Consider the following 26,038-nt stretch of genomic DNA (forward strand, 5'->3'; position numbering starts at 1 on the left):
GTGAGTGTACAGGTGAGTGTCACAGGTGAGTGTACATGTGAGTGAGTGTACAGGTGAGTGTACAGATGAGTGTACAGGTGAGCGTGCGGGCGAGCACCTGGAACGCGTCGTTGGCGCACTTGCGGCACGGGTTGTGCTGGCAGGGCAGGATAACCACGGGCTTGGAGGACATCTCCAGGCAGAGGGGGCACAGCAGCTGGCGCGCTCCAGCTCCTCGTAGCGCGCCTGGGACTCGCGCAGCAGCAGCGACCCACTGGCGGACAGCCTCGTCGCTGCTACAGCTGTCACGTACAGGCGGACAGCCTCGTCGCTGCTACAGCTGTCACGTACAGGCGGACAGCCTCGTCGCTGCTACAGCTGTCACGTTCCCGGGCTCCCTATCCTCCTCTTCCCCATGTCACGTGGAGACAGAGAGAGAGAGAGGGCATTCACACCACGAGGTCACGTGGCCCAGGAGAGAACAAATCCCCCCCCCCTCTAAACCAACTCCCAACATGGACTCGTCCGTCCAAGTCAAACTCCCTCGCCCCCTGTCAAACACCAACTATGGACTCGTCCATCACTGGTCCCACCTCCCTCACGGAAAATCATCGAAGTCAACGTACAGTAGGACAGTCCACAGAAGCGGCATCGACAACAACAACAGCCGTCACCATTCGCCACTAAGTGGCGGTGACGTCCCCACGGCGTTTGTGCCAGGCTAGGTGCACTCTTAGGCCACGCGAAGTGTCGAATGCTCGCTGACAGGAGGTCACGGGACAGAACCCTGCAGGTGCCATGGGTTGACGGACTCGAGATGGCTGGCAGACGCCACCAGCTGTGCCAACTCGCCGCATTTTAGCCGCCCGCCTCTCCGCTCGTTGTTGTGAGCGTCGCTCCTTTGCCCCTCCGTCGTCGTTGTTGCTGGAGGGCGACTGCCTCCAACTGCCTGGGAGCGTCCCTCACGAGCCTCCTCCACAGAGGCCGATCTTGACACTGCCGGTACCGCTCATCGGCAAGTCCACTCGGCTCCACATCCTCCAACCAGGTACCTTTGTAGACCCGCAATGATGCCGTGCCGTGTTGGCAGTCCACTGCTGGATGAAGGCTTCGGGTCACCACGGTGGCTAGGAGATGTTAACTACCTCGCCCGGTGTGCAGGAGGTCGTGGGTTCGATCCCGACCCCGACGCCTGCTGCTGCTGCTGTATATTTGGAGTCTGCGGTGTCTCTCTCCCCGGGGTCGCGTGGATTTTTGCTCCGGGTGCTGCGGTGTTTCCATTCCACATTGAGAATCGACGTGTTTCCAATATTTGGCTGCTCTAAATGTCCACACGATAAGCCACTTTGTTGAGCTATCATCTGTGGCCAGGTCGCTTCTTATAAAAGCGCTATGTAGCTCAGTGTGACTTAGGTGGTTACAATAAATAAAAATAGTAAAAATAACAACACCACCACTCCACGCACACAGAACATCTGTCGTGATCCTGACTGCAGTGCTCATCTCGATATGGTCGATGAAAGTGAATTACGTGACGGCCTCTACGTTCAAAGGTTTCGTCACCTTTGGGTGGCATCAGTTGCTGCTCTGGCCCATCGGGAAATACAATAATGCCTTGATGGAGGCTCCATTGAAGATGCGTGCGACCCTCTCAACTGGCCGTCTGACCCGAATGTTCGGTCCAACCCGAGCTGAATATCGAGTGGAACTGTGTGACCCTGGGGCTATTAGCTACAAAGCAATACTTTATTTTTTACTGCCCACGGTGAATCCACTGCTGGATAAAGGCCTCCCCACCATTGTGATTCTTTGACCATATCCCACCACGGGTGCTCGATGCTGGTCGGTGAAGGTAGCGGGCAACCAGCCCTGACATCGCTCGCCAGTCGTGTCGTTGTTAGCCCTGGACAGGAATTGAACTCGGGTGGAGCCGGTTCGTAGCGTGGCGCGCTACCCATCTGTGCCACTTCTCGTCACCCTCTTTGGCTGTTTACTCAACGACCCCAACATCCGTCAATGATGACCGATTCCATTCATAAAGTGCGCTCTTGCCGCCGTGTGTGCTGAGTAGTACTCAGTATTAAACACGCGTTGACTGCTCTATACTGCAGGGGTGTCCAAACTTTTTTTCCCGATGGCCACATACAGAAAAATATACGAAGGATTGGGCCACTCACTAGACGTGAGGTATACTGCCTCACTTCTCATGCATTAATATTGTAAAAATCAATCAAATGCAGGTAAATGACGTTTGATTATTGAACATGTTTGAAGAAAAAAAGCCTCCATCATAGCTCTTCATTAGTAGATTTTAATTTTATTTTTTACAAAAAGGTTGGCAGGTCATTCTCTCAGTGACAGCCTCAGATTGGTTCTTAGGGTGCTGATCTCCCTTCATTGTCCATATGAAGGGAGAGACAAGAAGAGAAATAGGGGATGTGGATATTTCAAGCTTATTACACAAATAAATTATTGGGCTTGTTAACACATCAACTAACGTTTGTTAAAAAAATTGTCATCAACTTTAATTGACTTAATTTATTAAGTAATTGGGCTTATTAACAAATGAAAACGGCGTGTATATTTTTAACTCACCTGTAATGGGAAGAATGTTACGCTCAGTGGGAGCAGTGATGCTGCGCTTTGGTGTGAAGGATAGCTGGCAGGTCAGGAGTAAGTTTGGTGGTTGAGATGCGAAGGACGTCACGGAGATGGCTGTCGGTCGTTCTGGTTCTCAGCCTGCTTTTGTTCAGCGTTAACAGAGAGAATGTCTGCTCACATATGTATGTTTTGCCGAACAGACTCATCATTCGTTTTGCATGGCGTCTCATCAGAGGAAACTTGGCCTTTTCCAATCTCCGGTAGAAGTCAGGTAGGGAGAGAAGCTGATGCTGATTCTTCAGAGAATCATCACACTGAATTTCGATCAGTTCTAATTGCAGACTCTCCTCCACTTCTTTCGCATCCATTGAAAACGGAGCCACAAACAGTGTGATTTCCTTCTCAATAACAGAAAAATCTTGGAAGCGCTGACTGAATTCTGTCATGAGAGATGTGATCACAGACACATTCTCCCATTTTTGCAGAGAGCTTAGCATTTGGAAATGCGCATTGATTTCGGTCAGCGTGGGGAAGTGCGCTACATTGAAGTTGCACAGTTGTGACTCGAGGAGACGGAGCTTCGCACGGAATGCTTTCATGTGCACATACAGCTGTGGTACCAGCTGCTCTTTGCCTTGTAGTCTCTTGTTCGGGGTGTTGAGATGATCAGTGAGATCAACTAAAAAAGCCAGGCCTGCCAACCACAAAGGGTCACTGATCTCATGGAGAGGTCTGCCCTTTTCTTTCAACAACTTGTCGATATTTGATCTCAGGGAATAAAACCGCTGCAGCACGGAGCCGCGACTGAGCCAGCGCACTTGAGAATGGTAGAGTAGGTCCCCGTATTCAGCATCGACATCAGAGAGGAACGCTTGCAATTCTCTGTGGTAAAGCCCTCGGGCCATAAATTTTGTTGACATTTTTCACAACTGTGTTCATCACATCGCCAAGCTGGATTATCTTGGCACAGAGGGCTTCTTGATAGATGATACAGTGCATTTTAACAGCCTCACCTCCGCTCTCCTGCACCTTGGCACTCACCATAGAAGCCATTCCTTTGCGCTCGCCTGGCATTGCTGGAGCCCCATCCGTTGTAATTCCACACAGCTTGTCCCATTTAAGTCCAGCCTGGTTAATTGAATCTGACACAGCTTCAAAACATGTCCTTCCCAGTTGTTGTCCCCTTTAGACTCCGAAGATCAAGCAGTTCCTCCGTAATGCAAAAATTCTCATCAACTCCCCGCAAAAAAATTAACAGCCGTGCAGTGTCCGTGGCATCTGTGCTCTCATCATCACATGCAATCGAGTAAAAATCGAAAGCACAAGCTTTATCTGACACTTGCTGTTTTAAGTTAGCCGACAAGTCTTCAATTCGCCGCACAACCTTATTTCTGGACGTACTAACATCGTTGAAATCCTGCATTTTCTTCAGGCACATTCCCACGACTTTAGTGAGGCACTGTTTGATGAAGTCACCGTCTGAGAAAGGTTTCCCGTGTAGGGCAATGAGTTGAGCTACTTCATTGCTGGCTATTGTTGCATTTTCTTGAGCTTTGTTAGCACGGAAAAAAAACCCTGCTGCTACGTTAGCAGGCTAGCTTGCCATTTGCTTTACCTTCTCTCTCCGCTCGGCGCCAGTGTAGGACGTGAAGGTCTGATGTTTCGTTTCATAATGCCGTCGTACATTGTACTCTTTCATCACGGCAACACTCTCATTACAAATCAAACAAACACACTTCCCCTTGGTTTCTATGAAAAAAAATTCATTTTTCCACCAAGTCTGAAATTTTCTGCACTCGCTTGCAATCTTGCGTCTCTTCAGTTCCGGCATTTCTGGTGACCCTGAGCAAATGTTTTCTTGGATGGCGGGCCGCAGTTGGCCCGCGGGCCGTAGTTTGGACACCCCTGCTATACAGGGTGGGATAGTGATCTCTACTTAACCCTGCAGGGTGACCCCTCTCATAGTGAAGGCGTTCACACTCGAGCCACGGTTGCCCTGTGCCAGTAGTTGCATCATTAACTGTGCGATATCATTATCAAACCATTACTTAAAAAATGCAGAATTTGCGATTGTTACTTTTCTTGGATTTAGCAGAATTCCAAAATAGCTATCTCAATAGCTGTAGCAATTACATATTTGCGTTGTTAAAATGCATGACTCATAAAACGATAATTAAATGACCACTTAGTGTAGGACGATCATTGAATGTTCAACTATAAAACTCTGCAATGTTAATTTAATGCTGAGGGTGTTGACAAGAAAAATAACGGATGTGTGGGGTTGAAATTGTCAACTCGTGTCCGCACTGCATCGTGCGGCGGGTTTCTGACAGCAGCAGCATCGCCACGACGCTCTCATTGCCGCTTGGTGAATATCCGTGGCGGGTTCCTTTTCGTTTTTTATTCATTGAATGAGGATGTCACCCTCCCTGCACCTGGCCACCCACTTGTGTTGTTTGTGTGCCTTCAGGTGTCACTGCAGAGCTATTGCAGAGGGATGCTGCGATTATACTGGCGTGGGGCTCAGCATAGACGGCGGCCCTCTGTCAATCCACAGCGGAGGTAAGAGCCCCCCACTGTGTCAGTAAATGGGGGGTGGGTGTTTGATCATACTTCACCACGCTGGTCAGTATGAGTTGGTGTGAAGGTGAGGCAGCCCAGAGATTTGTTCAGATGTCACTCAGCACCGACGTTAGCCGTGGCCGGGAATCGAACTTAGCTGGCAGTGGTCAGTGTGCGCTAGCGGCCGGGCCACCGCTTCACTTGTGAACGGGTTGATTAGGTGAGACGATGGCGTTGCGTTTCATAGCAGTGGCTACTCCTCCACGTGGCTGGGTGATTGAGTAACCACACCCACAGCAGTGTCCCAGTGTACCGGCACCCCTCCAGTGCTGGAGTCAACATTCTCTGGGCCCCGTTTTTCTTCACACGCCGCCCTGCATTTGAGCCCAGCAAGAAGCGTGTCTCCACCGAACGCGTTACGGTCAAATGTTGTAAGCGGCAGGTAAATCTAACTTTATATTTGACGACCTTCTCTTCCAAGCCGTCCTGACCAATGTGGAGAAGTAGACCAATGACCCTCACTGGCGCTCTCTGGAGCTCCTGCTCGTGGAGGCCCCATTTGCCGGCAGTGGCGTGAACAACCGCAGGGGCTGTACCATTACCTTTTATCCACTTTTTATAGTCAACATTTAATTAGGTCAGCAACGTGGTCTTGACCTCTTTCCCACAAACATTTCTGAGAAATACAACAAGTGCACGTGTATACAAGTGTACTTCTGTGGCAACGCTGTCGTGGTCGGTGCTGTGGGGGAGAGGGCCAATTCCAATTGGCCCTTTCCCCTTATGGCGTCTGTGACCATCACAGCGGCTAAATGAGGGCTCTGGACGGGTGCGAGGCGCTGGTAACCCCTCCACCTTCAATTAACTACCACTAAACTACGACCGAAAAATGTAATTAGACATACACACACACGCATTCACACACACAAACACGTACACACCCATCAACACACAGACATACAAAGACAAAGATCCCCCGTATAGCCAAAACAAGCTGTTTGGGCAAGTGCTGTTAGCGAGCACACGCACCTGCATACACACATACATACACACATAAACACACGTAAACAAACACAAACACACACATACACCCACACACAAAGACACACACACACACTGCGATGGCAAAGTAAGAAATGGAAGCGAGACCAGTTTTGTCACGACAAGTATATATTGATGTCAAGTGCAAATACAAAACGAGGTAGACAAAATCTCTGGAAAACATTAATCTCGCTTTCCCTTCCCACACTTTGAGCTGCTTTTGTACAAACGATAAAAACCCCGAGGAGACCGAAGTGTCACCGATCTACATTCACGAGTTCAGAAACCGCTGTTTCTGGAGGCATCATGGAAGATGGAAATAAAGTGCTTGGCGAAGTTCATCATGTATCGTACGTTTCACGTGGTAACGGCTTGGCGCTTTTATTTAGGTGATTTTCGAAAAGTTTTTTTTGTTTTGGCCATGTTTTTGTTTATTGTAGTACGGAGTTAGACTGATGGCTTTAATCTTAGTTGTCTTGTGGTTGTTGTTGTTTGTTGTTATTTGACTTGCATCCCACTGGGATTTTTGCACACAGCGTTGGTGTACGGTGCTATTTCAGGAATATTTTGATATTTTTTTCCTGTATTTTCTGTTTGCACAGTCACATAATCACTTTAAGATGTTTTCTTGTTCATATTTTTTTGTTTGTTGCGGTTGCACCCGATTCAAGAGCCGAATGGCTCACAGGGCTATACCAAATAAATAAACTATGAACTATGAACTATGTACTATGTGGTAATGTTACTGTCACTTATTAGCGAACGACGGTCGTTATCGATGTTAGAGTTGGTCGGTGTTGGTGCGTGTGTACCTCTTTATCGTGAGTGTGCACACGTGTGCATTAGAGGTACGGCGCTCTAGCATATAGCGCCACCCCGTGGTCACGTTGTGTAACTGAACACAACTGTCAACGAATACGCGGTGGGGTTAAAGGAAACAACTGAACCGGCTTTAGAGTGAGAAGGCGAGTGTTTGAACTCGAGCGAGGTCAAGTAGATACACAAGTGCAGCCGCCAGGGGGGGAAAGCCGAGTCCAGCGCTGGCACGTACCACCAGATGCTGTGGCACCAATAACGAACCCCCAGGGGGCTTCGAATGTATGTTGAACTTATTTCGCGGCGTACGTAGCCAACAAAGTAAACACAAAAAGCAGTTCTAAAGAAATTTAGTTTGTCATCTAGATTTAAAAGTACATAGCTCCCAGTGGCTTCCTAGAGCGTTCCAGACGGCCACAGAAGCGCATCTGAAACCGCGCGATGCGGTGACCGTCTTTGTTCGATGGCTCAGCCAAAAGCCGCTGCTGCGAGGATGGTCGGAGTTCGCGTGATTGTTTATGCTCCTTGACGAGATCAGCAATTCATTCTGGTTCATTTGTGGCAGGCCCTTTGTTGCATATATAGGTGTTATGAAAATTTATGAAAATAATGCAAATTAAATTAAATTTGAAATTTGCATAATTTATCCGAAATATGTTAATTGGTGTAATTATGCGCATAAATTATGCTGATTCGAGAGATAATCGTATTCATTTATGCGAGTGGGTGTGGTTATGATAATCCAGGTCGTTATGGATTATGCGGTCGAGCCTCGGTGACGAGGTTTGGTTATTAATTGGAACAACGCGATTAATCGTATGCAGTGACGCAGGCGTTGTGAGCGTAAATGAGAGAGTCGATTCGACTCTGCTCTTTAATTCCGTATTATTGATAAGGATACGATTACTCTCGATTGAACATTATGAATTATGTGTGTTATGGATTATGTGTGGTGATAGGTCCCCTCAAGGTTCAGATCTCATACGCAGAACAATATTACGCAGAATTTCAGGAAGAATCACACACAAACCTTCTGCTTTAATCAATTTTATTTTCTAGCTAACTTTAATTTTTGGATAATATGAAAACTCAATCTCGAGATTTTGGAATTTCAACACAGCGTTAACATGATACCATCACGATTGCGTTGTTTCACTTTGATAACGGCACCTGTGGTTAATTCCCGACGCGTAACGCAATCGATCGGTTGTTGAGAGAGAGATTAAAAACATGCGAACTATTCTATCAAAACCTTAACCTTATAACATGCAAACTCGTATACTTGAATTGTTACACAACACGGCACTCGGTCTTTGATTCGTATCCAATCCTTAACACATCCTGATATGCGAAGTTATTATGCTTGAAATCGTCAGCACAGTACCACGTCGATGTTCGTTCATTGATTCATAACGATTATGCAATTAAAGCGTTCGACTGAAATACTTCTAATTGCCTTATCAACACCACTCAATGGCCGCAATGTTTTCGTCACTTGCATTGTCACACAACACAGCATTCGGTCATTGATCATGCGCGGCCTTTAATGCAATTATTGTCACGTTGTTAACAATAGGATGACTGATTATTATGCAACGCTACTCGTTGAAAGGGCACTCCAACCAGTATTATTCTTGAAGGCACAAATATGCGTTTGAATTCGTTATTTCATTCATGGATACCAGCAAGATTATGGAGAAAGAAAAATATTAACGAACGACTCAAGTATTTCTAATCGACTTTCTCAACGCAACTCAATGGGTGGCGATGTTTCCCTTTGAGATCCTTATCTCGGGCCAATCTTTTAATTAATTGTGGCCAGACCCCTGACAGGGAACCGGTTGAATACGCTCTTTACCCGCGCGAGCGGCGCTCCGTGGTGAGGTGCCACGAATTAATCCTTATTAATGGGTCAGTTGGTAATTTATGCGGTTAGAAGTACAGCCCCAACAAAATATTAAAGAGGACAATTATGAACACTCTTAAAAACCACGGATTATTCACTCGGTCGTTGCGATGTTTCCACAATCACGGATGGTTCAATGGCTTGAGGTTTTAGGCTTTTGTTAATGACCCGTGTGTGTGTGTTGAATGGTATGAGTGGTGAAAGAGTAGGCCAATGTTCGGAATAGATTCTTTGCGTCAAGCAGACGTCTGGTTTGTCGTGTAGTGGGGGGCAGTGTATCACACGTATCAGTTGATTCTTCTTTCAGTTGTTGGTTCGGACTCGGTGGACGTTGGTGAACGAGTTGATACGTTGTTGTAGTTGCGATGACCGTCCGGTAGATGACGCTAGAAGCACGCCCGCAGCGGCGCGATTGTACGCGGACGGTAGGTAATGCGCGCAGTGCGTTTGCGAGCAGCTGGCACGCTGGTGCTCCGTCGTCGGCGGTTGTAGATTGCAGGCTCACGATTCGCTCGTGGTGGCGCTGGCCGCTAACAGCGGCAGCGGGTCGCCAATTCGGCGAGTTTGTAGAGGCGTCTCCGGCGTCGGTGATGGCTGGTCTTCTGCTGAGACGAGTTGAGCGGGTCTTCTGCTGAGATGAGTTGAGATGAGTCTTCTTCTGTTGAGCTGGCCCCGAGGGCTGATGAGTTGAATTCAATGCTGAAACAGCTCCTTTTTATGCCAAAAATCTCTCTCCTCCTTGGCTCCTCCTCCCGAGGCGGAGCTATCTTTGATCTGATCGTGTGTCGGTGGGGGGGGGGTTTGTGAGTTGGGCTGGTAGACCAAGACCTCTCAGCATGGGAGGAGGAATTGGAGGAATTAAGAAGTGAAATTCAGGGGAATAGTAACCATGATAGGAGTGACAGAAGAGTGATATGGAGGTGACTGACCACCGGTGAGCAAGAAGCCAGAGTCAATCAGAATCTTTATTTAGACTGGAGGAATCCGATGAGCCATGAAGCTCGTTTTCACAGATGTCCATTTGGGGCAGGTGAGCAAGTTCCAACAGAAACTCAATGAGTGCTGGATCATCAATCACCCTGCTTTATGTTGAATTCTATCAAGTGCAGTGAGGTAGAAAATAGGTACTCCACCCCAGATGTGACAACAGTTTTCCACCTTGCATGAGTGGTGACACCCTGGGTTGGAGTGAGGGCTGCAACCACTGCGTGTGATTGAACCGGGTTCTCGAGTTTAACGAGTGGATGGCTTTGGCCCAGCTAACAATGACTGCACCCATCAAATGTGTGCACACATTTTAGAGTCAGGATTTCACTTCATTCGGATAAATTCCACCGAAACATACGATTAACGCCAATGTCATTACGAGGGCCCTTAGGCAGGATAGAGCTGTGGATGAAGAGGAGAGAGCTGTGAAGGAGGGAGCTGTGTGTGACAATGAAGGTGGAAACAATTGACTGGAACCCTTCCCTGTCTCCGCGTGTTGGCGAGGGGAGCGTTGGCTACACCGTGCAGAAGTCTCTGATGTTGCCCCCCTGTAATGGGGGATCAGCCGTCAACATTCGTGTGTCCCCCTCTTGAAAGCCTTTCTGGGAACGTGTATTGCTCGTTTTCTTCCATGCAAGGGAGTTGCGAGGTCATATTCGTCTACGTCAGGGGTCGGGCAAACCTGCGGCTCTTTAAGCGACCGCTGCGTGACGTTATTTATTAAGGACCCACCGTCTCGTATTCACGTGGCATGGTGGCTCTTGAAATTTAGATAGATATTTTTCAATATAATATACCAAATTAGAAAAAAACAATGGGCCGTCGTGTTATTTGGCTGCCGACGCCTGGTCCGTGTAGAAAGCGGCGTCCTCTCCTCGCGTGTTAAAAATAAATTGCCCGTGAATTCAGAATTGGTTCCACGACTCGTGACAGCCAAACAGCAGTGTCCTGCCACGCCTGGGAATGACCATCAAGGAGGAGTGAGCAACAGGAGCCTTGCGATGCGACCGTGTCAGCCACCACAACAACGACAGACTCTGCGGGACGCGTGTGTACTTTTTATTCGAAAAAGATTACGTACAAAACACAGATGAGAGAAAACGCCGGTTTTGGAAGGGCATCTACATAATCATCTCGATGGTCATCTCCATAATCATCTCCATGATCATCTCCACAATCATCTCGATGGTCATCTCCATGGTCATCTCCATAATCATCTCGATGGTCATCTCCATAATCATCTCAATGATCATGTTGATGATCATCTCGATGGGCATCTCCATGGTCATCTCCATAATCATCTCGATGGTCATCTCCATGATCATCTCCACGATCATCTCCACGATCATCTCGATGGTCATCTCGATGGTCATCTCCATGCTCATCTCGATGGTCATCTCCATGGTCATCTCCATGATCATATCGATGGGCATCTCCATGGTCATCTCCATGATCATATCGATGGGCATCTCCATGGTCATCTCCATGATCATATCGATGGTCATCTCCATGGTCATCTCCATGATCATATCGATGGTCATCTCCATGGGCATCTCCATGGTCATTTCTATGATTATCTTGATGTCATCTCGGTGGTCATCTCATTGGTCATCTGCATGGTCATCTCGATGGTCAACTCGATGGTCATCTCCAATATCATCTCCATGATCATCTCCGTGATCATCTCCATGATCATCTCGATGGTTATCTCCATGTTCATCTCCATAATCATCTCGATGGTCATCGCCGTGGTTATCTCCATAGTCATCTCCATGATCATATCGAAGATAATCTCGATGGTCATCTCCATAATCATCTCCACGATCATCTCGATGGTCATCTCAATGGTCATCTGCATGATTATCTCCATAATCATCTCGATGGTCATCTCCATAATCATCTCCATGATCATTTCCACGATCATCTCGATGGTCATCTCCATGATCATCTCGATGGTCATCTCCATGATGATCTCCAAGATCATTTCCATCATAATTTCCATGATTATCTCGATGGTGATCTCCATGATCATCTCGATGATGATCTCCATGATTTCAGAATGGAATCGTAGTCACGTGCATCTTCAAAATTAGCGGCCGGTGTACATTCCTTATGTTTTTCTTCCAATAACTGAAAAATAAAGAGATCGTTTAAATCATCATCATCATCATCAAAGTTACAATGTGATCTATATCTCGTGAACGCCTTTTCCAATATACAGGAGCATCCGAGCGTAATTGTGTTAGAGAGTACAATATTTTAAATACACGATGCGTAGCCAAGTTGACCCCGACACTGAAGGAAAGTTGTGAACATCGATCGGAGGCCGCGCGGCCCCTTTTAAGAACATGCACGAGTTTTGTGAACTTTAAACACAACCACCCCCACCCCACCCCTTACCCCTCCCCTGTACCGTCAAACGAACACAAAAAAAACCGCGTCACAAACACCCACGAACGAACGAACAAACGGCGAGTGTACAAGTGAGTGAGTGTACAAGTGAGTGAGTGTACAAGTGAGTGAGCGTGGAGGCGAGTGTACATGTGTGTGAGTGTCACAGGTGAGTGTCACAGGTGAGTGTCACAGGTGAGTGTACAGGTGAGTGAGTGTCACAGGTGAGTGTCACAGGTGAGTGTACAGGTGAGTGTATAGGTGAGCGTGCAGGTGAGTGTACATGTGAGTGAGTGGCACAGGCGGACAGCCTCGTCGCTGCTACAGCTGTCACGTTCCCGGGCTCCCTATCCTCCTCTTCCCCATGTCACGTGGAGACAGAGAGGGCATTCACACCACGAGGTCACGTGGCCCAGGAGAGAACAAATCCCCTCCCCCCTCTAAACAACTCCCAACATGGACTGGTCCGTCCAAGTCAAACTCCCTCGCCCCCTGTCAAACACCAACTATGGACTCGTCCATCACTGGTCCCACCTCCCTCACGGAAAATCATCGAAGTCAACGTACAGTAGGACAGTCCACAGAAGCGGCATCGACAACAACAACAGCCGTCACCATTCGCCACTAAGTGGCGGTGACGTCCCCGCGGCGTTTGTGCCAGGCTAGGTGCACTCTTAGGCCACGCGAAGTGTCGAATGCTCGCTGACAGGAGGTCACGGGACAGAACCCTGCAGGTGCCATGGGTTGACGGACTCGAGATGGCTGGCAGACGCCACCAGCTGTGCCAACTCGCCGCATTTTATCCGCCTGCCTCTCCGCTCGTTGTTGTGAGCGTCGCTCCTTTGCCCCTCCGTCGTCGTCGTCGTTGTTGCTGGAGGGCGACTGCCTCCAACTGCCCGGGAGCGTCCCTCACGAGCCTCCTCCTCCTCCACAGAGGCCGATCTTGACACTGCCGGTACCGCTCATCGGCAAGTCCACTCGGCTCCACATCCTCCAACCAGGTACCTTTGTAGACCCGCAATGATGCCGTGCCGTGTTGGCAGTCCACTGCTGGATGAAGGCTTCGGGTCGCCACGGTGGCTAGGAGATGTTAACTACCTCGCCCGGTGTGCAGGAGGTCGTGGGTTCGATCCCGACCCCGACGCCGCCTGCTGCTGTATATTTGGAGTCTGCGGTGTCTCTCTCCCCGGGGTCGCGTGGATTTTTGCTCCGGGTGCTGCGGTGTTTCCATTCCACATTGAGAATCGACGTGTTTCGAATATTTGGCTGCTCTAAATGTCCACACGATAAGCCACTTTGTTGAGCTATCATCTGTGGCCAGGTCGCTTCTTATAAAAGCGCTATGTAGCTCAGTGGGACTTAGGTGCTTAAAATAAATAAAAATAGTAAAAATAACAACACCACCACTCCACGCACACAGAACATCTGTCGTGATCCTGACTGCAGTGCTCATCTCGATATGGTCGATGAAAGTGAATTACGTGACGGCCGCTACGTTCAAAGGTTTCGTCACCTTTGGGTGGCATCAGTTGCTGCTCTGGCCCATCGGGAAATACAATAATGCCTTGATGGAGGCTCCATTGAAGATGCGTGCGACCCTCTCAACTGGCCGTCTGACCCGAATGTTTGCTCCAACCCGAGCTGAATATCGAGTGGAACTGTGTGACCCTGGGGCTATTAGCTACAAAGCAACACTTTACTTTTTACTGCCCACGGTCAATCCACTGCTGGATGAAGGCCTTCCCACCATTGTGGTTCTTTGACCATATCCCACCACGGGTGCTCGATGCTGGTCGGTGAAGGTAGCGGGCAACCACCCCTGACATCGCTCGCCAGTCGTGTCGTTGTTAGCCCTGGACAGGAATTGAACTCGGGTGGAGCCGGTTCGTAGCGTGGCGCGCTACCCATCTGTGCCACTTCTCGTCACCCTCTTTGGCTGTTTACTCAACGACCCCAACATCCGTCAATGATGACCGATTCCATTCATAAAGGGCGCTCTTGCCGCCGTGTGCGCTGAGTAGTACTCAGTATTAAACACGCGTTGACTACTCTATACAGCAGGGGTGTCCAAACTTTTTTTCCCGAGGGCCACATACAGAAAAATATACGAAGGATTGGGCCACTCACTAGACGTGAGGTATACTGCCTCACTTCTCATGCACTAATATTGTCAAAATCAATCAAATGCAGGTAAATTACGTTTGATTATTGAACATGTTTGAAGAAAAAAAGCCTCCATCATAGCTCTTCATTAGTAGATTTTAATTTAATTTTTTACAAAAAGGTTGGCAGGTCATTCTCTCAGTGACAGCCTCAGATTGGTTCTTAGGGTGCTGATCCCCCTTCATTGTCCATATGAAGGGAGAGACAAGAAGAGAAATAGGGGATGTGGATATTTCAAGCTTATTACACAAATAAATTATTGGGCTTGTTAACACATCAACTAACGTTTGTTAAAAAAATTGTCATCAACTTTAATTGACTGAATTTATTAAGTAATTGGGCTTATTAACAAATGAAAACGGTGTGTATATTTTTAACTCACCTGTAATGGGAAGAATGTTACGCTCAATGGGAGCAGTGATGCTGCGCTTTGGTGTGAAGGATAGCTGGCAGGTCAGGAGTAAGTTTGGTGGTTGAGATGCGAAGGACGTCACGGAGATGGCTGTCGGTCGTTCTGGTTCTCAGCCTGCTTTTGTTCAGCGTTAACAGACAGAATGTCTGCTCACATATGTATGTTTTGCCGAACAGACTCATCATTCGTTTTGCATGGCGTCTCATCAGAGGAAACTTGGCCTTTTCCAATCTCCGGTAGAAGTCAGGTAGGGAGAGAAGCTGATGCTGATTCTTCAGAGAATCATCACACTGAATTTCGATCAGTTCTAATTGCAGACTCTCCTCCACTTCTTTCGCATCCATTGAAAACGGAGCCACAAACAGTGTGATTTCCTTCTCAATAACAGAAAAATCTTGGAAGCGCTGACTGAATTCTGTCATGAGAGATGTGATCACAGACACATTCTCCCATTTTTGCAGAGAGCTTAGCATTTGGAAATGCGCATTGATTTCGGTCAGCGTGGGGAAGTGCGCTACATTGAAGTTGCACAGTTGTGACTCGAGGAGACGGAGCTTCGCACGGAATGCTTTCATGTGCACATACAGCTGTGGTACCAGCTGCTCTTTGCCTTGTAGTCTCTTGTTCGGGGTGTTGAGATGATCAGTGAGATCAACTAAAAAAGCCAGGCCTGCCAACCACAAAGGGTCACTGATCTCATGGAGAGGTCTGCCCTTTTCTTTCAACAACTTGTCGATATTTGATCTCAGGGAATAAAACCGCTGCAGCACGGAGCCGCGACTGAGCCAGCGCACTTGAGAATGGTAGAGTAGGTCCCCGTATTCAGCATCGACATCAGAGAGGAACGCTTGCAATTCTCTGTGGTAAAGCCCTCGGGCCATAAATTTTGTTGACATTTTTCACAACTGTGTTCATCACATCGCCAAGCTGGATTATCTTGGCACAGAGGGCTTCTTGATAGATGATACAGTGCATTTTAACAGCCTCACCTCCGCTCTCCTGCACCTTGGCACTCACCATAGAAGCCATTCCTTTGCGCTCGCCTGGCATTGCTGGAGCCCCATCCGTTGTAATTCCACACAGCTTGTCCCATTTAAGTCCAGCCTGGTTAATTGAATCTGACACAGCTTCAAAACATGTCCTTCCCAGTTGTTGTCCCCTTTAGACTCCGAAGATCAAGCAGTTCCTCCGTAATGCAAAAATTCTCATCAACTCCCCGCAAAAAAATTAACAGCCGTGCAGTGTCCGTGGCATCTGTGCTCTCATCATCACATGCAATCGAGTAAAAATCGAAAGCACAAGCTTTATCTGACACTTGCTGTTTTAAGTTAGCCGACAAGTCTTCAATTCGCCGCACAACCTTATTTCTGGACGTACTAACATCGTTGAAATCCTGCATTTTCTTCAGGCACATTCCCACGACTTTAGTGAGGCACTGTTTGATGAAGTCACCGTCTGAGAAAGGTTTCCCGTGTAGGGCAATGAGTTGAGCTACTTCATTGCTGGCTATTGTTGCATTTTCTTGAGCTTTGTTAGCACGGAAAAAAAACCCTGCTGCTACGTTAGCAGGCTAGCTTGCCATTTGCTTTACCTTCTCTCTCCGCTCGGCGCCAGTGTAGGACGTGAAGGTCTGATGTTTCGTTTCATAATGCCGTCGTACATTGTACTCTTTCATCACGGCAACACTCTCATTACAAATCAAACAAACACACTTCCCCTTGGTTTCTATGAAAAAAAATTCATTTTTCCACCAAGTCTGAAATTTTCTGCACTCGCTTGCAATCTTGCGTCTCTTCAGTTCCGGCATTTCTGGTGACCCTGAGCAAATGTTTTCTTGGATGGCGGGCCGCAGTTGGCCCGCGGGCGGTAGTTTGGACACCCCTGCTATACAGGGTGGGATAGTGATCTCTACTCAACCCTGCAGGGTGACCCCTCTCATAGTGAAGGCGTTCACACTCGAGCCGCGGTTGCCCTGTGCCAGTAGTTGCATCATTAACTGTGCGATATCATTATCAAACCATTACTTAAAAAATGCAGAATTTGCGATTGTTACTTTTCTTGGATTTAGCAGAATTCCAAAATAGCTATCTCAATAGCTGTAGCGATTACATATTTGCGTTGTTAAAATGCATGACTCATAAAACGATAATTAAATGACCACTTAGTGTAGGACGATCATTGAATGTTCAACTATAAAACTCTGCAATGTTAATTTAATGCTGAGGGTGTTGACAAGAAAAATAACGGATGTGTGGGGTTGAAATTGTCAACTCGTGTCCGCACTGCATCGTGCGGCGGGTTTCTGACAGCAGCAGCATCGCCACGACGCTCTCATTGCCGCTTGGTGAATATCCGTGGCGGGTTCCTTTTCGTTTTTTATTCATTGAATGAGGATGTCACCCTCCCTGCACCTGGCCACCCACTTGTGTTGTTTGTGTGCCTTCAGGTGTCACTGCAGAGCTGTTGCAGAGGGATGCTGCGATTATACTGGCGTGGGGCTCAGCATAGACAGCGGCCCTCTGTCAATCCACAGCGGAGGTAAGAGCCCCCCACTGTGTCAGTAAATGGGGGGTGGGTGTTTGATCATACTTCACCACGCTGGTCAGTATGAGTTGGTGTGAAGGTGAGGCAGCCCAGAGATTTGTTCAGATGTCACTCAGCACCGACGTTAGCCGTGGCCGGGAATCGAACTTAGCTGGCAGTGGTCAGTGTGCGCTAGCGGCCGGGCCACCGCTTCACTTGTGAACGGGTTGATTAGGTGAGACGATGGCGTTGCGTTTCATATCAGGGCTACTCCTCCACGTGGCTGGGCGATTGAGTAACCACACCCACAGCAGTGTCCCAGTGTACCGGCACCCCCCCAGTGCTGGAGTCAACATTCTCTGGGCCCCGTTTTTCTTCACACGCCGCCCTGCATTTGAGCCCAGCAAGAAGCGTGTCTCCACCGAACGCGTTACGGTCAAATGTTGTAAGCGGCAGGTAAATCTAACTTTATATTTGACGACCTTCTCTTCCAAGCCGTCCTGACCAATGTGGAGAAGTAGACCAATGACCCTCACTGGCGCTCTCTGGAGCTCCCGCTCGTGGAGGCCCCATTTGCCGGCAGTGGCGTGAACAACCGCAGGGGCTGTACCATTACCTTTTATCCACTTTTTATATTCAACATTTAATTAGGTCAGCAACGTGGTCTTGACCTCTTTCCCACAAACATTTCAGAGAAATACAACAAGTGCACGTGTATACAAGTGTACTTCTGCGGCAACGCTGTCGTGGTCGGTGCTGTGAGGGAGAGGGCCAATTCCAATTGGCCCTTTCCCCTTATGGCGTCTGTGACCAACACAGCGGCTAAATGAGGGCTCTGGACGGGTGCGAGGGGCTGGTAACCCCTCCACCTTCAATTAACTACCACTAAACTACGACCGAAAAATGTAATTAGACATACACACACACGCATTCATATACACAAACACGTACACACCCATCAACACACAGACATACAAAGACAAAGATCCCCCGTATAGCCAAAACAAGCTGTTTGGGCAAGTGCTGTTAGCGAGCACACGCACCTGCATACACACATACATACACACATAAACACACGTAAACAAACACAAACACACACATACACCCACACACAAAGACACACACGCACACTGCGATGGCAAAGTAAGAAATGGAAGCGAGACCAGTTTTGTCACGACAAGTATATATTGATGTCAAGTGCAAATACAAAACGAGGTAGACAAAATCTCTGGAAAACATTAATCTCGCTTTCCCTTCCCACACTTTGAGCTGCTTTTGTACAATCGATAAAAACTCCGAGGAGACCGAAGTGTCACCGATCTACATTCACGAGTTCAGAAACCGCTGTTTCTGGAGGCATCATGGAAGATGGAAATAAAGTGCTTGGCGAAGTTCATTTATCGTACGTTTCACGTGGTAACGGCTTGGCGCTACGGTTAGCGTGTCCATTGAAATGTGCACGCCCCGTACGTAAAAAAGTAACAGATATGTAGTTGAAAAAATGCCGACGCATTCACAGTTCGATAAATAAATAAATACTTTGCAACAGCGGTGGCTTTTTAAATCCCCGACACAACGCGAAATAAAAGGCCCGCATTTTTAATTAACGGAGACAAGAACCGTACGGGAATACCTTGCACAACCTCACTGAGAGCGCACTCCGGCCTCGCGTTGCGGAGGACACAACCTCTGTCTTCATTTGTAATGAGACAGTTAATTTTACGGTCACCATCACAATAACGTTCCTGGTGCCAACTCTCTTGACGATTGGCCAGGGAATAAACGGCAACCCCAAGCCATAATGGGTTGGTGCCGCCTGCATGGATCTTGGCTCCTGTTTCCCAGAATGGCTGGCGTGATTTTAAGCGCTTTCGTGCTGGGTTTTTCAAGTCTACGTGGATTAAAACTTGATTTGAAGCTTTCATGACTGCAGGAATTACTCTTTGGTTCTTTCGGTAAAGTCACGTAGAAAGAAAATAAACTAAATAATAGAGTACGACGTTTCGATTGCAACACACGCAGGGGCTGGTGGTGGAGCTGGCGATGAGTACATTTTGGGGAGCGGGCGACGCCATGGTGAGCCGCTGCCTGGTGCCTTCGTAAAATGTCTCTCAAAATTATTTTGAATTTGAGCGGAAGCAAAAGGTTAGACACGCGATCATGGATTTTAAGCACCGACTTTTATTGGTGGGGCGAGTGCCAGTTGTTGCACCGGTGGTGGCTGCTGTGCAACCAGAGTGGCGGTGGCTGTGGTGGGACTGGTGGCGGTGGCTGCTGTTGGACTGGCTGCTGTTGGACTGGCTGCTGTTGGACTGGCTGCTGTGGGACACGCGGTGGCAGCAGCTCCTCTGGTGCTGACGGCGGCTTCTTCGAGACCGGCGGTGGTGGTGGTGGTGGCTGCTGCAGGACCGGCGGTGGTTGCTGGTGGAAGGGCAGCGGCTGCTGTGAGATCGGGGTGGTGGTGGCTGCTCTGGGACTAGCGGCAGCGGCTGTTGCTTGTCTGGCGTTGCCGGTAGCTTCTGCTGCTGTTCCTGCCGTGGCCCTTGCAGTTGCTCCGGCAGTTGTTCCCGTTGGGGCGGTTCGACGTCTTGGGTTTCTGCAGGTAAAGAAGATGATGGCGCTAAAGTCCAAACCACTCGACTTTGGGTGAATGAAACAAAATCGGTCTGAAGTATAAACAAGAAGATCGCTGTACTTCACCATTCCCTTAATATAAAACGATGCGCTGTCAGGGTGTACATTCTCCCTGGGCAGTTCCACGCACACGGGGCGACGTTTCAAATCCATCCTTTACCTTGCGCGCCGGTGAGGAGAGCTGCCGTACACAGACAGGGTCCGGGGTCTCCCTTCGCCGAGTGGGGCCGCTTGAGGCACAAGCGGGACGTCGCCTTGACGTGCTCCAGCGGGCAGTAGCTGTCCGCTGGCGGCGCGTTCAATTCTGGGGACCTGCATGCACGCACCAACGCGTCGCAAACCGTTAACACCTGCCTTTAAAGGAGACACTGCTGCTCGCACAAGACAATATCTTTCCAGTGAGCTGGTCTGGGGGACGGTTGTAAGTGCAGGTTAAAGTGAACGGGAGAGAAGGCGACTTACCGAATATAGAAGAGCATGTAGGCCTGCTCGTTCATAACAGCCTTGGTGTCGACGTGCCGCACGATGGAGTCATTCATACAGCACCATTGTCCATCGCTGATCTGCGCACAGTCACAGCATGGCTACACTTAGTTACAATGTTTACACAACTGCACCCAACCTCCTCCGTTCATTAATAACAAGACACGATACACTCTAGACAACAAGTTCGTAAAGAGCATCACCCCATCGTCAGAGCTGCAGAAGGTGCTACGGTTGCTATGATGGTGCTGAAGTTACAGAACGGTTTTCCTGACCATGTCATTGCATCGATGGCCTTGGACCAATTTCATCAGAATCAGAATCATTATTTGTGCTGAAAGAATTTGATGATCTACGAAGCTCTTTTAAACAGATGTCCAGTAGAGGCGGGTCAGAAAGTTACAACAACAACAATCAATACAACACCGATTGGAGTGCAAAGTGTAGGAATGCTAAGGAAGTCACTAAATACAAATAAATAAAGTATATATACTGTAAGTAGAAGTTGCATAAGTACATCAAGACGCAAGAACAGAAACAAGTCTTCTATTTATTCTTCCCTATTGGACATTTGTAACATGGGTGCATTGCAGATGTGCGTTGTTATTGTTTGATGGTAACAAGTGTAATTACCTTATTGTAGCAATAATAATGGCCGCTGTTGGAGTCGGCTCCCTTGTGCACCAGCACCGAGTACAGGGAGTAGATTGCCGGCTCGCCCTGAGACGTTGAGGTGAAGGGTTGCATGTCCAGGTGCTCCGGGTAGGTGATGTTCTACAGGCAGCGCACAGAGACAAACGTTAGAAGAGGAAACGGCAGGGGTGGTGGGGTGGGCAGCAGAGATGGGCACCATCTAAGTTACACGTCAACGTGATGACGTGATGTCTCGCTCATTGGAGCGTTGAAGACGGTGCTCATCTCCTGTTTATAGCCCTGAGCAAGTGGTGGAAATTCTACAGTCATATGACGGGGGGCGAGTCTTTCCGTAGCACTTATTCCAACATGGAGAGGCATTTTCTCCAGCGTTGAACTGACAAGGGCTGTAATAAAATAAATTAATTAGAGGGATGTGGAGGGGCAGAATCGTTACCCGGTTGATCTTGACGCCGTAGAGGTTGTACCGCTTGATGGAGACGGTGAGGACGTTGGGCAGGCGGTGGAGAGCCATCGTCTTCGTCGCTTCCCCCTTGCAACAGCACCTGCACGACAACAACGCCAGCCATCGCACGTGTTCCCCAACTTTTAAACAATAAGTCTACTCACTTTTTGTTGTTCGTTATTTTTTATTCATTTCTTAACATAAAAATTGTTACTTATTTACGTTATATATTGGACGTTATTTTTTATGTATTACTTATATTTTTATTACTATATTTTATTAGAATTTGGTTCAATCATCAGACTTTTGAAGCTACAAATGATTCCAGGGTGTCACCACACGATGCCCACTCACATTCTGCAGGTGTATTCGTCCAGCGTCTCCTTGTTAAAAAACTCCTCAAACGCCTCCACAAGATCTGATGAGTTCTGTTGGCCGACAGAGTGAAAGGCAAATGAGGACTCTAAGAAGCATTCCATGAACATCTGCAGAATTATATTGTGATGGCAATTCGGAAAACCCGCATTTCGTATGAAATCGTACAACCGCAAAAAAAGAGATCACGCATGCTACTGGCAGTGTGTTTGGATGTTAAGTGGCTGATTTATGTATGTGTGTGTTATGTATGTTGATCACAGCAGGGGGCACAGGTGGTGCATCGGCCAGTCATCTCAGTCAACCCATGGTTTGTCCCGTGACCTGCCAGCGGGCGTTCGACACTGCACGTGGCCTTAAAAGGCACTCAGGCTGGCACAAGCACCGTGGTGACGTCACCGCCACTTAGTGGCGAATGGCGGTTGTTGTTCATGTATGTGATGTATGTACATTTAACGTATTCCGCACCGTACATAGATGTATAACTGTTAAGCGATGGCTTTCTCATTGCTTACATTAATATGGAGTGCAATGTCCAGGCACGTGTCGTAGGTGTCGGAGTGGTTGCAGCACTGCATGCACTCCACTGCAACACACAAGCACACATTAGGAAGGGACGTCACATGTTACTTAGTAAACTAAATGCACGCTTCCCACTGACATAGGTAATTGGTACTTTTCACCAACTGGTAAAAGGTTATTCCGTGTGGCACGTGCGTGAGAGTGCAAACGCTGCAACGCGAGCGCGTCTACACTGTGATGATGCGCTTGCTGCTCGCGGTTAACAAGTTTGTAGAGGAGTGCGCACAACTCACCACGTGATCGAAGGTAACCCCCGAAGATCTGGTAAATGAGGGTGGTAGCCTCCGTGTATCTGTCCAGCCTGCCACGTCACAGAGAACGACACCACACGGTGGTTACAGCGGCAGTAGCAGTAGCACCTTTACCGGATGCACACGCGTGTGTGAGAGTTACACCATTGCCCGAGCTGTCGATTCACTCTTTCCCTTCAGCACTGCAACGCGTGCTCTGTAGCAACCAAACGTGGTAGCGTCTGCACAGGGCAGCCACATTCACGGCACAGCCACAGAGCTGGGGGCAAGCTGGCAGCCGACATGCGGTGCTGTGGCCCGGCAGTTTTGTTATGCCCAGTGTGCCACGTGCCACCCGTCAACATGAGCAGTAATGTCACGGGGCCACCCACGTCGAGACATCGACCCCCCGGTATTTATCGGCAATGTGAAATGCTCAAACAAAAGACGGCCCACGTCAGGGCCAAGGTGAAAGAACCGTGGTGCCAGCAGGGCCGGTCCTCTGCATCTCCCAGGTGTTCACACAAAAGTGTGAGGAGCTTCTCACAGACGTCGAAGGACAATCGTGCAGAAAACCAAGAGGGAGCCGTGAGGTACCGAACTGCAGAACGACTGCCGCAAGTTGACTGGCGCGCGGTACTCACTCGCTGTGGCCATGGAGGCATGAGGCTTGCATGGCATCTACCACGTATCGCAGAAACTCGTGGGCATCTTCCTGTCTCCCAATGCGCAGGTGTTTGGCGATGCCTGCAGAGAAATGGACATGGGGACAAAGTGACAGGTACAGGATCTGATGACATCCTTCTAGAGCTCCCCAACATGTCAAAAGGAGCAGTGCAAAGGACTTGGAACACAGATGGCGAAAGATCGCGGGGATAACTTCTCCTCCGAGTGCAGTGTGAACGTAGTTGTGGGACTCACGCGTGATGTTTTTAGTGATGGCCTTGGGTGTCAGCACTCTCTTTGAGTTGTTGAACGTGCTGACAATGTGACGCTCCATGACACACATCAGGCAAAAGTCGCTCTGTTGGCCTGCGAACGAGGGCACAATACAAAAAACGATAAGAGTACAAAGTATTGGTAAGGTAAACAAATCACTTTAAAAAATCGACAATTAAAACTAAACTTTTTTTTTTTACCAGATAAAGCCCACTGAGCTATTAGCTTCTTCAGAAGCGACCTGAACCACAAAGATAGCTCAACGAAGTGGCTTATCAAGTGTGAAATTCATAGCAGCCAAATTAACCGTGACAATAACCTAGCCCATAGGTAAACGAGAGTGCCAGGGGGGTACTTACAGGTGCTGCAGTGCTCTTGCAGCAGCAGGTAGTTCACGAGCGGCGGCGTGTAGGCGAGGCACTGCAGCGTGGCGTTGAGGAAGCAGGTGTTCCCCAGGTTGCGCAGGCCGGCACCCTTGCCCACGTCGTTCTCCCACCTGAGGCTCAGCCGCTCCGGCGCAAACAGCGAGAGCCGTGCCGCCGGAATGCCGTCGTCCTCCTCTGCACAAAGGGAACGGTGGTGGCGGAAGCCGGCGTCATCGCAGAGCGCTGCACTGCCGATGGGGCTGGCGTGGATATTCAGTGGCCCCAGCCAGCACCCGTGCTGCTACTCTTAACCACAAAGATTTTGCTCCACATTTCAGTGTTAGGCTCAAGTTCGCGACAAAACATGATTCGCCTGCCATGTGGGCTGCTGGGTGTTTTGAGCTCTCCGTGTTACTCGTGAAGGGCAACATCAGTGGCTCCAAAGCGGCCCTTGCGTTGGTGGCTGTCACCCTAACGAGAGGTCACGAGGTCGCGTGACCGCACACTCACCTTGGGGTGCAGGCAGCACAGACACGCCGATGTTCTTTGTGGCTGGCACCGGGGAGGGTTCCGGCCGGCCATGGGGAAGGCAGCTGGGTTGCGTGCAGAGCCACTCGTCGGCCGCCACCAGCACCTCGTCGGACGAGGTGGGGGCCAAGACCGTGAGGTCTTTACCGGACGAGGTGCCCTCTCCTCCGCATGCCACAGTCGTGGTTGGTTCCTGCCACAGCAACGCAATCAACACATACACGATTACTCCTCCCATCTGGACTGGGATCTCAACACACGTGGGACTGTTTTATCACCAAAAGAAATACAATTTTAGTCCATGAACCGATGGGCAATAAAATGTCTCAGAAGTCAATATATACAGTATTTTTAAAGGAACCCCAATCTCACTTTAACTCGTAAAATACTCTATGATGAACGGCCATTGACAAAAGATGAACGAGTTCAATTTGTTGTCATGCATGCTACAGAGAAGGCATCTGTAGTTTCAAAGAATTCCTAAATGCATTTCAGAAGAGAAATCGTGCATTCATGTTAATCGAATTCATTTTTAACATTTGTTAAAATTAAACGAAATAACCCTCCGTTATTTGTTCAAATAAACACAATAACCCGATGTGTCCTGATTTTTCGGCCACCCTCTTACAAACGACGTCATGATGTGATGTGCCCTGAAGAAAACCCCTTGCCTGAAACGTCGATTTTATATCTTTCATCATACAGTATATATTTAATAAACATAATTATACAGGTTGGCCCAAAAGTTAAGACAGGGTTATTTCATTTATATTAACCCTCACATAACGTTTTCATTATTTATTTTTAAAGTCAACTTTATAGTTTTGATGATCTGTGCCGAACGCCTGACACACGCTGCGGGTAACGCTGGCTTGGCTACGTGGATTCCCATGCAATTCTTTTGATTTTCACGAAAGGCTTAGATTAAAAATGTAACTAATTATTAGTTTGTTGTTACCACAACGATACATTTTCTCCAAAAATATACCAGCGCCTCTTATGATAAGAGCCACGTCTGCCCTCTGTTTTTGTATTTTATCTTTGCGTTTTGTGCACCATTATTAGTGAGTAATAATAAATAACCCATTCAGTTAAGTTGTGCGTGACAATATTTATTTTTTGAACGTCGAATAGAAATTGAAATAAAGAAGCAGAATCCGCTTTTAATTTGAACTCAGTGCAGTTTCACTTTGATGGCTTTTGCTCGCACTTACGGTGAACATTTGTGACAATTGGTGAACACCAACATCTCCCCTTGCGATCAATAATGAACGGTCACTTTTTTTTAATTCACATAAAATCAGAATCCAGTAAGTTATTGTAACTAAACAGGGGCGGACACCCGTCCATGTAGGTGAACGAGGCGGTCGCCTGGGGCGCCAACAATTCGAGGAAAAAATATACAAATAAAATAACGACGAT

The 26,038-nt window shown here is 48.3% G+C and overlaps 1 protein-coding gene and 1 long non-coding RNA gene across 3 annotated transcripts in view; one reads left to right on the forward strand and one right to left on the reverse strand.

The window, feature by feature from the left end:
• Positions 1-278: 278 nt before the first annotated feature.
• LOC142922796 (uncharacterized) lies at positions 279-25,783 on the forward strand. Its single transcript, XR_012940347.1, has 4 exons — positions 279-1,027; positions 5,051-5,142; positions 19,618-19,983; positions 22,236-25,783. It is a non-coding gene; the product is annotated as an uncharacterized LOC142922796 (long non-coding RNA).
• The window catches only part of LOC142922793 (uncharacterized), a 75,782-nt gene continuing 68,161 nt past the window's right edge, over positions 18,418-26,038 (reverse strand). Inside the window, exons 9-20 of one of the 2 annotated variants that reach the window (XM_076063732.1) lie at positions 24,599-24,809; positions 24,083-24,283; positions 23,706-23,816; positions 23,429-23,531; positions 22,788-22,855; positions 22,488-22,558; positions 21,952-22,025; positions 21,589-21,697; positions 21,132-21,272; positions 20,478-20,578; positions 20,176-20,327; positions 18,419-19,977 (exon numbers count right to left, since the gene is read on the reverse strand). In XM_076063732.1, coding sequence (XP_075919847.1) covers positions 19,499-19,977; positions 20,176-20,327; positions 20,478-20,578; positions 21,132-21,272; positions 21,589-21,697; positions 21,952-22,025; positions 22,488-22,558; positions 22,788-22,855; positions 23,429-23,531; positions 23,706-23,816; positions 24,083-24,283; positions 24,599-24,809 — 1,821 coding nt within the window. In that variant the 3' untranslated portion in view covers positions 18,419-19,498. Of the gene's footprint in view, positions 19,978-20,175; positions 20,328-20,477; positions 20,579-21,131; positions 21,273-21,588; positions 21,698-21,951; positions 22,026-22,487; positions 22,559-22,787; positions 22,856-23,428; positions 23,817-24,082; positions 24,284-24,598; positions 24,810-26,038 lie in introns of both variants that reach the window. The other variant, XM_076063731.1, reaches the window with a different exon arrangement.

Source organism: Petromyzon marinus, unplaced genomic scaffold, assembly GCF_048934315.1.
Source record: "Petromyzon marinus isolate PM22_M1 ecotype Great Lakes invasive population unplaced genomic scaffold, UKy_Petmar_22M1.pri1.0 PM_Scaffold_174, whole genome shotgun sequence".
NCBI classification, from domain to species: Eukaryota; Metazoa; Chordata; class Hyperoartia; order Petromyzontiformes; family Petromyzontidae; genus Petromyzon; species Petromyzon marinus.